Here is a 15,836-nt window from a genome sequence, read left to right as displayed (position 1 = left end):
GCCTTCATGCAGATGGCTTATTATCAGGATGTTCCAGGAGGGGCTTTAAGACAGTTAGCGATGCTGTTTGCCAGTTAAAGATTAGAGACCCCAGAGAATAATTAACAATCCCCAAACCTGGTTGCTTTTTTTTTTTTTTTTTTTTCCTCCTGGATTCTTCTGCTTTCTCCCCCCTCCCCTGTCCTCTTTAATCTATTCACTCTAGCAGGTGTAATAAAGTGATAAGGACCGGCTCCAGGGATGTTTGTTTAGCTACTAAGGGTGTATGAATCAACAATGGATGGTATTTTACTCCTGGCTCTCAGTACCTTGAATCAAGACCAAAAACTTTGTGGCCCCATTGCCCACACGCATCTATCTCACATGCCCTGCTCCCATTTGCACCGATGCCACCAGGCAGCACCCCAAGGGGCTGTGATAGCCCCCTCCATGTGTTCTAGCACTGTTACTCACTCCCATAGTGGTGCCAAACCTCCCTTTGTGCTCTGCAGGTCCAAATCCCACTGCTTGGATGCTGAGGAGCCCAGCACCAAGACAACAAGCCAAGGCTGCACTGCGTGGGGTAAGGCTGGAACAAACCTCCTATTCTGCAACACTTCAACCCTATACAGCAACCCCTCAGTTGCTGGAATAATGGAATGGAATAATGGAATAATGGAATAACCACCTGGAATAATTCACATATCCTCAGGGTAAGGCAGAATTAACATGCCTTTGTTAGTGGTATCACCTGGGGCCAGCAGGTGATTTTAATGGTTGGCAACCCTGCCCATGGCAGGAGATTGGTAATAGATAATCTTTGAGGTCGCTTCCAACCCAAGCCATTCTATGATTTGATGATCCCGAGGTTTCAGGTACTGCAGGGTGCCCTAGGGCATCCCCCAGCTCATGGGGAGTGCAGTGGGTGCCAGGACACTGTCTTCCTCACCATGCTCTTCCACCAGGAAGGGATGGTGCAGCATTGTGCTATAAACAGCATCCTCAGCCCTATCAGTGGGAGATGAGATATCCTAATTATGGCAACGCAGGTGAGGATCCAGGCCATATCAACCAGCACAGAAATGTAAACAAGAAAGACAACAATAGACCCTTAACACTCATTAGCTGCGTCAGATAATACCTCACTTTTCTCCCTTTGGGGCTTAAAGTCTAATTAAGATTTTCCAACAATAAATTTCATTTATGCTTGCTCCGTTTTGTTTGTTAGAGACCACCTGGGTTCATCCCAAAATCCCCATCCCTGCCCTTGCCCAGACCTACATCTGCCCTCCTCAGAAATGGGATGCCACACACTGAGCAACCCTGCGTCATAGAATCATGAAGGTCGGAAAAGACCTCTAAGATCATTTAGTCCAACCATCCACCTGCCACCACTGCCCATCCCAAACCCATCATGGCTCACCCAGGGCGTGCATGCGGTCGGGGACAACTTGTTACTCATTATAAGGCCGCTGTTTTGTAACTTCTTTTGCAACTGAGAGGTAAAAAATTAATGGGTTCCAATCTTTTTGCCACTCCTCCAGCCACGAGCCAGAGTGCTGACGCAGCAGGCTGCAAAATGAGTAATCCTTGTACATTCTGCTAAGCAAATCATTACCAGGAAGATCTGGGAAGCTTGTTTGTCAGAGCTATGCAGTGTGGCAGCCACCAGAGAAAAGCCAGGAGGTGAGCTGGGGGGGGTGGGGAGGGGACTCCTTCCCATCCCTATGGCCATACGCCCCAAAATTACCTGGGCATGAGGCAGTGTCAGTGATGCTCATTTCAGAGCAGCACCCAGATCCTGCTGCAGCCCTGCAGTCGCAAAAGCACTTCTAGCACAACGCAGCCTCCATCTGCAAAAGGAGAGCTGCACCACAGGGCTCAGCCCTTCTGAACCTTCTGCCCCATCTTCCACCCCATTCAATTTCCCTGATGCCAGTTGTGATTTCTCAGCATTGGCTCCACGATGTTTACCTTAATGGGGAGACATCTGGCATGGGGACACTCCCGTTTTGCACCACACCCAAATTTCTGTCCCCACCCATCAGGAACATCAGCAGCATCACCTACAGAAGCTGTGGCTGCAAGAAAAGGAGCTTGCAACAGTCGGTGACACCAGGTCACAACTTGTACATGGTATCTCAAGCTACATCCCCTGATGCTAAGGAAATCTAAGCTAGGAAATAAGCAATGGATCCCACCCATGAGGTGTTGACCCCTCTCTGAGCATCCTTCTCCATACTGTCCCACCCTCTCTGAAGTGCCTGAGGACTGGGAGTGTCATGAGATGCTGGAGAATCCTATGGATCACCAGCAGAATGAGCCTGGATGGACAGCAATTCTCTTTATTGCTGGCAGAGAAGATATGTACAGGGGAGGCGATTTGTTCTGAGTTTGAAAAGCATGGCATGGAGCCTTTGTTCATAAAAAGGAGGATGAGATGTTGACATGAGAGTGGGTTCTCCATTGACAGTTTCCCAGAGGGGAAAGGATTTGGGGAGGGAACATGGGGTCCCATGCATGCAGCAGCATCTGGAGTGGGTCAGCATCCCCTGGTCTAGGGGGTGGGGGACATCAGCTGAGCTGAGAAGGTGGGGGGGTGGCCACAGGATTGGGGAGGTGACAGCCCCAGACCTCTCCTAAGGTCTAACAAAGGGACAGAAGTCTGAAGGCCTGGGACAGAGGAGCTGCCATGCATGGGGATGTCAGTGCAGAGGGTCCCGCCACCAGCTGGTGCTACATGGCAGTGGTGATCACCTTCTCCTCTAGATCCAAAGTGTTTTCATAGGCATGCTTGTTCTCCTTGGACCTGTCAGAGGGAGAAGCACAAGCTGTCATCATGTCCCAACACCTGCCAGAGGACAGAACAGGACATGAGTGCTGAGCCTGAGGGTCACAGGGAGGGATGCTTCACCTGAAGTCCACTGCAGAGGTCACGTATGTCCCTTCACGTCCGTTGGGCACAACAGCCTCTTCCTTGGCCCCGATGCTCACCACTGTCTCAACATTATCCCTGGAAGGGGAGAGGAAAGATCCCAACAATGGGGGCTGTGCAGGGGTAAGGGGAGAGCAGCAGAGAGAAGGGGACACCATGGGGATAATATGAGACTCTCAGAAACGTGTGACCCTGGCAAGATCTGATGGCATCTCAGCAGGGTGCTCCTGCTCATCCATCCACACACACAAAGGGTTGTTTTCTCCTGCTAACTGGTTTTTCCAGTTGCCTTCTGTGTACGCCGTTGCAAAATGATCACCCGCAGCCAGGAGTGACAGGGAAAGATAGGCAGGGCTGTGCCTCCCCTGGCACAACACAGTGTTTGTGTGCATGTGTGCACATCTCAGCCCATGGGAAAGCACCTCCAGCACTTGTCCTCATCAACACTGGGCTTCTAGACCATGTCCTATAGCCCAGCAGGCAGGCAAGGGTCAGCCAAGCTGAGCAGTGGCCCCACACTGCATCTCCCATGGGTTGAGTCCACATCACAGTGCTGTGACTGCTTGGCCACCTTATCCACCAACAGACAGGACAGCCCCAAGCACTCCCAGGGCCCCAGCACTCACTGCTGCTTCTTGCACCAGAACCTGTTGACCACGAAGCAGATTGCCACCAGCACCAGAAACACCACCACAGCAATGACACCTTGTGACCAAGGCTGAAGTTTGCCCCTGGCTGCAGGGAAAGAAGGAGAAGAAGGGTTAGAAATGCATTTATGTGCTTTGCCAGCTGGGGTGAGATTCTCCAGCACAGTGTCAGCAACACGCAGAAGGGAGCTGAGCTCTGCAGAGCCATGTCAGAGCCACTGCCACCAGTGGGAACACTTCAGCCCAGCTCCAGAGACTGACATGGCTGAACACGCTGTCCAGACAAATTTCTGCTCTCAACTGCAGATAACCTTCCCCAGAGGCAATAAAAATGGACTATGCAACCTGCGTTTGCAAACCAGCCCCCCACAGGCACGCTGCCTGTGCTGCCGGCAGCTGTCTCGCCCTTCCTCCTGCCTGTGCAGATGTGCTCACAGCAAAGCCTTTGGATCGACACTCAGACAGGAGGAATCCAGGCGGAAATTCCCTCTTGTATCCACATGCCTCAACTGCAGCCCCTCAGATCAGCGCTGAGCAGTGCCACACGGGTGGCAGCAGGCAGAGGGAGCAGGGCTTGGTCACCACCTGCACTACCTAATGGGCAGGAGATGCTCCTGCCCTGCAGTGCAGCCCCAAAGACAAACATTCCCCCTGCCCTGGGGGCCTGACAGCTTCATTTCCTCCCTCGCTCAGTCCTTGGCTGTTATCTCTGCTAGATTTATTTATTATTTGTGTTTTATTTTCCTGCTGGGGCCATGGTTTCCAGACTGCAATGAGGTTTGTGATGGGACTGAGGGAGTTCAGGGTCAGCTTGGGAATGGATTATTGTCAAAACAGCAGGAAGTCCCTCTGTGCTGTGCAGGTGATGGGGCACCAGAGCACGTTTCTCCTTGGAGATCTTCAAAAGCTGCCTGGAGCTGGGCCTAGGCACCCTGTCATAGGTGTTTCTGCTGGGGCTGAGCAGGCTACCTCCAGAGATCCCTTCCCACCTCAACTTATCTATGGCATTCAGCAGTGACCAAAACCTCCAAGTTCTCTTCTCTTGGTCTTCCAAGAGGGAAGGTGAGAAGATAAATGGTAGGAGACCTCCCACAGCCAGCTGTGCTCAGGAGATACAGGTTTTGCGAGCAAAGCTTCCCTCAGACCGTTGTTCCCATGCAATTTCAGAGCACCCAGAGCTAAAGGGATGAGCAGCGCACAAGAATAGGGCACTTCTGGCTTCGAGCAGCCTCACAGCCTCGTGCCAGGGGCTACAAGAACACAGTGCACAAATACGAGCAGAGAACCAGAGCAAAGGCAAAGTGCTCAACAAGGTGCATGACCCTGAGGATGAGAGACCCCTTCCCAAAAAAGGTTTTAATGGAGACATCCCTCCTAGAGCATCCCTGCCATCTCATCTCCCTTCTGCCCATAGTAATGATGACTTTTTCCATCACGCAGGAATTCCTCAGCCAACTAACCAGCGTGGGATGCAGACTCTGCACTCCCTGGCAGACACACACACATCCATCTGCAGCTACAAACAAGACGAGGGAAAACACCAGTTTCATGTGCTATAACTCTGTTTCCATGCTCCAAGGCTGGTCTGAAGTACATCCAGGACTTCTGGGCCATCTTTCCTGAGTGCTTAGAAGGCATCAGCTGTCCCCTGAGCTTTCATACAATCATAGACATTGGAAAAGACCTCTAAGACCACCACCCCCAACCCCACCCCACCCCACCATGCCCACTGACCACGTCCCTCAGTGCTGCATCCCCATGGTTCCTAACACCTCCAGGGACAGTGACCCCATCACCACCCTGGGCAGCTGTGCCAGTGCTTTGCTATGGCCGAGGAAGCTGTGCCAGCTCTGAAACTTCACTAAAGGCTTTTTTTTTCTTCTTCTTTTTTTCCTTTCAAGGCAGCAGCAAAACATCCAATCTTGCTGACAGTGGAGACCCCACACTGCTCAGTCTTTCACGAGTTGGTAAACAAATAGAGGAAGAGCGGTCAAGGCCAGAGCATCAGGAGGAGAAAGGGGGAGGGAATTTTCCAGCTCTTTGGCAGGACCTGATTTGTTTTAATTACTCCTGATTATTTGTAGTGTCAGACAAGTCCCGAGTTTCGTAAAAATAATGTCAGAGCAATAGGAAGTTTCTCTATTAAGTCTCCAGGAAGGGAATGAAAGCATGATTTGCAGAGGAAAATATTTGGCCCTACCACCTCCACAGGGATCAGAGCTACGAATTAACAAATCCTGCCACTTTGAGAGCGAGAAGCAGAGCAGTGCCTTCCAGAGGCAAACAAGAAAGCAATTTGTAAGAAAACACATTGCCCATATTTAAGTGCTGGGGATCAGTTGGAGCTGCTGCATCAAAGTGTAACCTGGCATCAAGCTAAACAGGTAAAGACTGTTCCATCTGCAGCCAGATCTACCACTGAGCTCACATAGGAAGGCAGAGCTGCAGGGGGAACAGAGGCATTTTTCCCGTTCCTAAGCAACTCTCCTGTCCCAAAAGCCACCCCTACCCCTCGTGCCTCGGTTTCTCCAGGAATGGAGCTCTTACCTTCCTGGCAGCTCGCGGGCTCCAGAGCCAGGAGGAGCCCGAGGGCGAGGAGCAGCAGGGCCGGCATGGTGCGGGGTTACGATGCGGGGTGGTGGGGCTGCGAACGGCGTTGCGGGGTCGGGAGGAGCCGCGCTGCGTTCAGATTCCTCCGGCAGGAACGAGCCGGGTAAATTATCAAACTTGTTAACGAGGGTGGCTGATGCTCACACCTGGATATTCAAATCCGACCCCGGGAAGGGGAGGAGGATGTGGAGGAGGTGTCTCTTTCTTCCGCCCCAGAGAGAGGGATTAAGGGGAATTTGGGGCAAGGTGACTTGAACCTGGCTGTTCCCGTAGGGCTTGGAAGGGAGCCGAGATACACGGACAGCGATTGTACGGGTGCGGGAGGAAGAACTAACGCCCTCATCGGTAAATCCCTGCTGTGGTCTTTGGGGAATGTGGCCGAGCAGAGAGCTGAAATCTCAGCTCTGAGAGCTCCCCGTCAGCACCTCTGTCCCACAGAGCAGGGGTTGGGGCTCCCCTAGGAACCCCTTCCCACCCCTGTGCCCCATCCCAGTGCTGGAGTCCTGGGGAGCACCCACAGAGCATGGATCCCACACACAGCACAGCTTAGCAGGGAAACGGAGTGCCAGGTGCAGGAGAGGAATGCTGCCGTCCTTTGCACCAAGTGTCATTAACAAGCTGGGAAAACACATTTGTGGCTTAGAAACATCCTTTATTAAACTGGCCTCACTGCTGATTGCTGCAACAGACGTTGCTAGATAGGCTATTAAACATCATACACAGAGCGTTGGTTTTATTGAGCCTTCGGGGCTGATCCTGAAGTTTTTCTGACACCACAAGAGATAGAAACACACGACAGCAGTGCTGTCATCCTGCTCTTCATTCCCCCGCTTTCCCCAGACCTCAAGCAGTCTCATTTATCCTGGAAATGGAGGTGCACAAGCCCAGCCCCCAGCTTTCCCCCGAATTCCTTTGCACACTCATCTCCCCATGCCTCAATCCCCCATGCAGCACAACGTGGGCTTAGCCTCAGCCCCACCAGCTTTGCTCATGCAGGGAAAGGTCTCTCCAAGGAGGGAACTCTCTCCATGCACCTGGGAAGGACCTGCCTATAGTGTGTCCCTTTAAAAGCAATGCTGTTACAAACCAAAAGGGATGAGCTGGCTTAGGAAGAAATAATAATGAGAGTGACCTTTGGTTTCCCAGCAACATATTTGCATGTTATCCATTCCAAAGAAGAACGCAGGTCTTGTGCTCTTGGCTGCTTATTCCTTAGCACAACCTCACAAGGAAAAAAAAAAAAAGAAAAAAGCCTGCCTTCAGCAGAAAGCTTCACCAACACCCAGTCCTGGGTCTGTCTTTAGCAAGTGCAGCACCTGTGACATCTGCCACCTATTGCTGCCCACCCTGCATCCGCATCGCTCTCAGCCCCTCCACGCTCGGGGACTTCTTCCCATCTTCTCTGCTCAGCTCAGCCCCAGGGACAGCAGGGCTGATTTCCAAAGAAAGAAGAATCTTAAGGCAGGGTTCTTCTTCTTCTGCCCTTGGCCATGAGGGCAGGGACTCATTCCTTTGCTTATCTCAAAGCTCTTCTCTGCTCCCAGGCATCTGCTGAGCCTACGGCAGCTATTAGGGAGGTATGCACAACTGTGGCCAAAGGGCCCAGTGGCACCTGCTTGGCTGCACGTCACTCAGCCAGGCCTGGGGGGGGGATGAGGAACAGCAATGGCAATGGGTTTATTGTAGGGACAAGATCAGAAATATTCAGCAAATAATTTGCCACTGCTTCGTCCTTTTGTGGAAGGAGGGGAAGCGTGTGGAATTCTCGCAGTGGGAGCATGCAAAGCAGAGATGAGAAGCTACAAGTTCCCACTGCAGCACTTTGGATGTGCTGCCATCCCTCACATTTATGCTCTCAGCAGCACAGGGATGTGGCAGAGCAAACCCTTTTGGAGACATTTTACTGAAGGGGGAAACTGAGGCAGAGAAGGGCAGTTCTGTCTGTAGCACTGAGCCCCAGCCTAGCTCTCTCCAAGGGACTCTTAGGAGCTGTTTCCCATAGAACGGGTCTTGGACAAATCCAGGTCTTGGCATTTCAGGATTATGTTGATATCCTCAAAAAAAACCTGACATTTCTTCCTCTTTTTTTTTTTTTTTTTTTCTTCTTTTTAACCAAAATTAACATTGGCTCAGAGCACATTCCTGAGCCTAAAATGTGTTCCTGGGTGATACGGCTCAGAGCAGATGCCAGTTCCTCTTTGAGAAACGTTGTGGGCTTCAGTGTTTGTATGGAGGTTGGGTTGTTTTTCCTTCATTTCCTTCCTCCCTCTCACCCTCCTCCCCTCTTTCATCCACCCCATCTCCCCCCCACTTCACCAGAAAGAGACATAAAAATAAAGAAACAAATAAATAGATAAAATAGATAAAAGCAAGCCTGAACAGTGCAAAAATAAAAAAAAATATATTTTTTCTTCCATTGAAAACGTGGGTTTTTGCCCAGACTCCCCAGCAGGGTCAAGTCAGGGCTGGCAGGACGTTCCCCTCCTGCAATGGGTGAGCTATTTCCTTGGCCAGTTATTCAGTGGCAGAGTCACTTGGCAGAAGGGTTGTGCAAGGTCTGGGAAGCATGGAGAACGACAAGGGACATCCAGAGCCACCACCCCCCAGAGGAATTTCATGAAACAATGTCCAATTGGACTGTGTAATAACCAGTGCTGGCACCCAGCTGCCGTCATGCAGTAGAGCATGGCTGCCCCAACGTGTTCCACGGGGCCTTCACCCCACCCTGTGCTTTATTACATGGCTCAAAGAGGTCCCACAAGAGCTGGTAGGTGGTCCCTAACATTGGTATTGTGTCTGTGATCCTTCATCCACCCTAGGGCTGTGCTACTCTCTTCATTTTCCTCTGAGATAACAAAATCATTGGGTTGAAAGGGACTTTAAAGACCACCTAATCCATCCCTCTACCATAAGCAGGGACACCTGCCACTAGACCTCAAAGCCACATCCAGCTCAGCTTTGAACATTTCCATTGATGGAACATCCACAGCTTCCCCAAGGAGCCTGTTCCATTCCCTCACCACCCTCGTCGTGACAAATTTCCTTACATCCAATGTAAATCTACCTTCATTCATTTTTAAACCGTTGCTGCTGCTTCTCTGCCCACCAGGTGAAGGAGGCTGGTGGGGCCAATGGCTCTGAGGCTCCGGCTCTGTGTTCATGTCAGCCTGGCCCCTCGCCTCTGCTCTTCCCTGGAAGAGCAGGAGATGCTCAGACAGCTAGGAGGGAGCTGACTTTTGCTTGGATATTCCCTCCTGCCCAGAGATATCAAGTGGAATGAATAATTCACTATCTGATCATCTCTAATCTTCATCCCACAAAATCAGCAGCAAGCTGGGAGTGTTTAGAAGCCTCCAGCTGCATTTGGTGATAAGACACAAGGCTGGAGAGATTGGAAGCCCATAAAAATGATAATCTCAGGCTTCAGCGTAACTTGGTAGAAAGGGTTTCTCCCATCCTTTCATTAAGGATGGATTTCATGATCTTCCTTAAATAACAACATGCCTTCTTACGAGGAATCTCCAGCCTGAAAACCGATTGCATCGCCATTAGGAAGCAGGAGACCAATAAGGCAGAGAAAAGCAGCAGGACCGTGGGTTGTGGCAAGTCCATACAGAGCAAAAGGCATCTGCCTCTGTAGGCTGGGAGGAAAGTAAATGAGTGATGAGAGGCAATTCCTGAGCGCAGAGGAAAGCTCTGAGCATTAGGTGTCCCAGGGCATTTCCAGTCTCCTTAAACGTTGTCCCAGTTGCTCCATTTTGTGAGTGGGAGCGAAGGGCATTAGCACTGTGCCATGCTGCTGACCACTACACCAGCCATGAACCCAACAGCTGAGCAAAGCTCCACCATGTCCTACACCTCCTGGGCATGATGGGAAACAGCTCATCTCATTTTAGTCAGGCTTGCCACAGCATCCTCCCCTCCATCCCCACATTCCCTGAGTCTGGCTATTGCCTGGGAGAAGAACAGAAAGGAACAAAGCCAGCTCATCAGCCATTCCCATGTCAATCACTACCAACATGACCAGGAGGAAAAGAAAGGAAGAGTTGGCTGCTTGGTGGGTGTGGATGATTTCAGGAAATAATTATCCCAAATGCCAGGATAGGAGAAAATTGAAACTGTAAACTATAATCAGATGTTAAGTTGCTTTTCTTCTGCTAATTGAAATAATGTTTTCTCTGCTACCCACCACTCTACCCCTTTCAGATGCTAATCCCTATCAAACACGGCCTTACAATTACAAATTCATAGGCATCTTTCCCAGGAGCAGAAATTGCTTTGCCCTGTAACCTCTAAGATGAGGTCTTAATAGGAATTCACGAGCAGTCTCTGGTAAAGCTTCATTAGCCGGAGAGAATAGGCAAGGGCGAGTTGCTGTGCTCCCTAACCACTCTAGGGAAAAATTAATTTAAATTACTTTGTAAAGTAACAAGGACAGATAATGTGTTTCCTTCTTGGATTATTGTTTTCCAACACCCTAATGCGCTCATAGATTAGGTTACTTTGCCTGTCTTGATGGAGGTCCACACTAACTTGTGAGGTATGGAGAGCTGCATCCTTCAGGAGGAGAAACACCAACAACGCCTCTGGGGAGAACTGGGTGGAGAAGAGGTGCAGATCTGGCTGGTGATCACCATGGGATTATTGGGGGTGCTGGGGCAGATGGCAAACATTGCCAGCAAAACTTCAGCCTAAGAGACCTGTCCATTGAAGGTGGGCATGGCTCTCCCTGTTCATGGCAGGGGAGTTGGACCAGGTGACCTTTAAGAGTCCCTTCCAACTCAAACGATTTATAAAGATGATAGCTGAGCATTTCCCTGATGGAAGAAATCTTCCTGGGTTTGGACAGGTTTGGATTTGCTTCCATCAGGCTGCAACCTGAGCAGTGCTCCCAAAGGGCTCAGCATCACAGCAAACCTCTGCCAGCAGCCGCCATCCCTCAGCTTGGTTCCTGACCAACTGAAACCAAAAAAGCACTAAAATGTACTAAAAATAAACACATTCACCCATGGATGTTGTGACTTTTTGTCTGCCCCAGCCCCTGTTGAGTCTCCCCACGGGGACTTTTAGCTTTCTTCTCTCAGCACCAGGTGTATCATTCCCTGGATGTTCTCATGCTGGCTCTGAGCCCTACTTGCTGGCCACGTTTTGTGCTTTCATGGAAATCTGCAGCGTGTGGGAGCACCGAGGAGGAGACATGGGAAGATGCTGTGATAAGAGGCTTGGCAGCAGGACCGTGGCTCTCCCCACCCTCCGCACTCACTGCGGGATTTCAGTGGGTTATTAACCCAGGAGCTGGCGTGCAGAATGGGCCAGACTGGCAAAATCGTCAGGGGACTCCGGGATCATTCAATAAAGACACAAAGGGTTCAAAGGGCTTTTCGGCAACTGGAGAGCGACAAACAGTGCTGATCATCCGAGCTGATTACATAGGTTCCCAACTGCCCCAGGAGTCCTAGGAGACCATGCTGAAGCTGGGAAGATTTATGAGGAGCTACCTGAATTAGGGAGAGAAGGCATTCATTTCGTTCCTGGCTTCGGAAAGGGGATCTCTGCTTTTTATTTCAGAGCAGAGAAAGGAGGCTGGAGGGTCGTGCATCGAGACAGGGGGAGAGATAGGCGGGTAGATAGAAGGATGGATGGATGTCTCCCAGGCCAGCTGATCATTGTGCTGCCCCAGTTACCCTGGGGAAGGCAAAGCACCCTTGAAACACGGGGTCCGAGCTGCCAGAGCCCTGCCGGCTGCTTCCAGCCCTATTTATTCTCTTCACCATCAGCGTGCTGTCAGGTGGTATCTCTCTTCTCCCTCCCAGCCCCACAGATTCTGCCTGGCATCTGAAGGGAAAAATTACGGGGCCATCGGCATCGAGCGAAACGCTCCCAATAACCTCCACTTCTTTTCAATGAGCTCCAGTTGTTGCTCGACAAGTGTTCTCCAACCCCGGCGAGTGCCAGACAAAAGCTCCCCTCTTCTCCTCTGTGTCGGCTCAACAGCCGCATTATTTCCTCAGCCCGCATCTGCCGGGTGGCAGCCGTGATTTCCATAACACAGGGCAGGGTTTGGCCCGGCTGCTTCGCCTCTGGGTTCTGCAGCATTTGGCTGGCTGCAAAATTAAAAAAGGATAATAATAATAATAATAATAATAATAATAATAATAATAATAATAATAATAATAAAAAGTCGCTGTTCTGGCTGTGACCCAAGCAAACAGGTGCAGGTAGTGGGGGAATGGGGGAAATTGCAGCACCTTCTGCCTCCGGTGCAGCCCTATATGGGGCTGAAGTACTAAAGGTGAAAGCTCCTGAGGGTGTCTTTGCCATTTCCATTGGTGTGGAGGGATGTTTCAATGGGTGTGAAGAAATGGGGAGCCTGGGGAAGGGAGGGGGGTGGAAAAAAGAGGAGAGAGGAGCGTAGAGGAGCGTAGAGGAGCATAGAGGAGAGGAGAGGAGCGTAGAGGAGAGGAGCGTAGAGGAGAGGAGAGGAGCGTAGAGGAGAGGAGCGTAGAGGAGCGTAGAGGAGCGTAGAGGAGAGGAGCGTAGAGGAGCGTAGAGGAGCGGAGAGGAGAGGAGAGGAGAGGAGAGGAGAGGAGAGGAGAGGAGAGGAGAGGAGAGGAGAGGAGAGGAGAGGAGAGGAGAGGAGAGGAGAGGAGAGGAGAGGAGAGGAGAGGAGAGGAGAGGAGAGGAGAGGAGAGGAGAGGAGAGAGGGGGAAAATTCAAATAGGGAAGAGAAAGAGGAAAAGAGAAAAAAAAAAGGAAAGGAAATGGGGAAAAATTGAAAACTGAAAAGGGGAAAAGGAATAAGGGAATGAGGAAAAATGGGGAAAGGAGAAAAGGAAGAGGGGAAAGGGAGAAGGAAGAAGGGGAAAAGGTTAAGGAGGAAGGGAAAAGGGTAAAAGAGAACGGGAAAAAGAAAAGGGGAAAAGGGGAAAGAGGAAAGAAAGGGATGAGACGAGCCCTTAAGATACCGGGCAGCGCCGGCAGCTCCCGACCGCCGTCACGAAGCAGCCCCCGCCCCGCTCGGGCCCGGGCCGTGGCTGCTGCCGTCCCGCAGCTCCCCCTGCCGGCGGCTCGGGGTAATGGCGCCGGGAGGCGGCCAAGGGCCCGGCAGCAGCCGCAGCCCCGAGCGGCCCCGCCGGTGCCGGCCCCGCCGGCGGGCAGGAAGCGGGTGCGCTGCGGTAGCTTTGATGCAGCGCTTATCTGCGACGTGGAGTGCCCTGAGCCCGTTCCAGGGAGGCGGCAGCGAAGGATGTGCACGCAAAAGTGCGGGCATCGAGCGCCGTACGTATGTGAGCGAGATCGGCACTGGTTAGGAGACGGGGTGATGGGAGATGGGATAGGAGATAGGTTGGACCGTGCGGACGTACAGGGTAGTGTGAAAGCATCATCTCACGCAGTCTGAGTGACAGAATCACCGAATGGTTTCGGTTGGAAGGCACCTTAGATCACCACCAGCCTAACACCCTGCCGTGGACTGGATGTCCTCAGGCTGCCCAGGTCCCATCCAACTTGGCCTTGAGCACCTCCAGGGATAGGACACCCGCAGCTCTCTGGACAGCTGTGCCAAGGAGTCGCCACCCCCTGAGTACAAAACTTCTCCCCTAACCCGATCCACGTGGAGTGCTGGGAGGGACAAAAGCAAATCCCCCCTGGGTCTCGTAGTCCCATCCCCGCCTCTGTCCCGGCCCGGCCCGGCCCCAGTCCCGGCACATCAAAGGGTCGGGGCAGATTGAACTGCGCTCCAGACGCTCCCTCCCATTTCCTGCTGGATTCCCGTCTCGCTCCCTTTGCCCGCATCAGCAAAACAGAGTGTAAAAATAGAGGCCGGGCTTCACCAAAACACAATGGTAAATTGTTCCCCTAAAGGTCACTGGGGCGTCTCAGAATAGCTCGAGGAGAGAGGAAAAATCGATGTGTCCGAAGGGTGACGAACCTGAAGATGACAGCAGCACCCCTAACATGAGGCTCCTTGGAGCCCTGTGTGCTTTGGAGCATCGCCACCTTCGTTCTTAATAGGGTTGGCCATCACTGTGAGCCTTATCCCGGAGTGTGACAACTCAGTGAGCCCCAGGCGGTGTTCAGGTGTTGGGCAGCAAGAAGCAAAGGGAGAGGCAGGAGAACCAGGCAGGCAAGGGAGGGATGGGAGGAGGAACGGCTCTGCCCGTGACAGCATGCGGTCCCCTGGGCACCCGCAGCCTTTGTGTGGCTTTGTGGGAACCCTGGCAGCCGTGGGATGAGCAGGGAGCAGCTCTGCCAGCAATAAATTACTGCTCCCAGTTGTCAGTGTCCGCTAATAATGAAGGTGAAGCTTTCCCATCGCCTGCATGGGTGGGAATATTTGGGGCCTGTTGTTCCGTGAGCATATTTTAATTTGATAATGTGGGAAGGCACTGAGTAATGCAGGTGCTTGTTTTTTTTCCCAGTCTAGGCTGCCCTGGAGCCTGGCTTTCCCAAAGAGGCTGTAGTGAAAGCCAGATAATGAGGCTGGACAATGAAAGCTGCACAAATTTGGGGTGATTTTGCTTTTTTGTTTCTTGTTTTGCTGGCTTTAAACATGTGCTTCTCCCACCTTCTCTTTTCTTATAGTTTTAATTCAATTTTATCTAAATGCCACTTCCCCTCCTTCCTAATTTCATCTGTGCCACAGCCACTGCAGAAGCACAGCATGACATGGGGATTTTCTGCCCCTGGGAGCCTTCGTATGACCAGGGGCACAGGAGAAAGGCGTTGCAAAAGCAACAAACAAAATGTCTTTCAATGCCATCCTATGATTTGCCAAAAAATTCCCTGCAGTAAGAGATGGATCAAAATCCCCATCACTTCTGAAGGTAATGTCCATAACCAGTTGGCTCCATCCAACACCAACGGTGGTGAACCCAGGTTTGTCTGAGGGCCAGAGCCACCCATAGCACCCAGGCTATTGTCCTCTGTGCAAGGGTTGGCCCTAAGGAGCTTTTCCTAAATACAGAAGATATTTGGGGCTGGGGCACTGTTCATCACCCATTGCAAAGAAACACCATTGCAAACAAATAAAATTAACAAATGGTGAAAGATAAATTGAATTTTCCACCTGGAGTGGGAGCGTCAGGGGGTGACACAGTGAAGGAGTGGCATCACTCCTTCCCAGCACTGTCCATAGAGCTGTATATTCAGTGTAAACGTGTAGGGAGTGCTTATAAACCCTCACCTTGGGTGCGTGCAAGGGCTGCTTGAAGGGGGAGGAAGAGGGAAACTTGTCCTGGGCAGGGAGCAGAATAGGATGTGGGAGGGAGAGATAAAGGGTGCGAGAGCTATCAGCTCCATCCGGGACAGAGTGGGGATGGGGTTGGAGCATCTGTTCAGCAGCGATGGGGTTGGCAGCAGATAACACCCAACGCCTCAACTGTGGGGCTCTGCACACCCTGAAGGGGACTGCCAAAGTCATAGGGATGGAGGGGAATGGTGTCGTCCTCCTGCTCACGGCATGGCTGTGGCATGCTGCAGCTGTATTCACCTTCAGCATAGCCTGTAAATGATGTATGTGTGTATATATGCCACCTTCAGCATAGCCTGTAAATGATATACATGTGTATTTATACCATCTTCAATATTGCCTATTAATGATATATATTTATGTATATATAAATATACACTTATTTATATATATATATATAAATGACTGATGTCAC

General features: G+C 51.4%; 1 protein-coding gene across 1 annotated transcript; it reads right to left on the bottom strand.

Annotated features, from left to right (window-relative positions):
• Positions 1-2,715: 2,715 nt before the first annotated feature.
• PDZK1IP1 (PDZK1 interacting protein 1) lies at positions 2,716-6,175 on the bottom strand (the record flags this gene model as incomplete). The annotated part of the gene is made up of 4 exons (XM_079536398.1): positions 2,716-2,788; positions 2,894-2,992; positions 3,541-3,649; positions 6,109-6,175. 4 exons carry the CDS (start codon positions 6,173-6,175, stop codon positions 2,716-2,718), a joined length of 348 nt encoding a protein of 115 aa, XP_079392524.1.
• Positions 6,176-15,836: the final 9,661 nt, after the last annotated feature.

The sequence above is a fragment of the Tetrao urogallus genome (genome assembly GCF_951394365.1).
Source record: "Tetrao urogallus genome assembly, chromosome: 5".
In the NCBI taxonomy this organism is placed as follows: Eukaryota; Metazoa; Chordata; class Aves; order Galliformes; family Phasianidae; genus Tetrao; species Tetrao urogallus.
The sequence above is the reverse complement of the archived record's forward strand: the minus strand, read 5'-3'. Positions and strand labels throughout refer to the sequence as shown.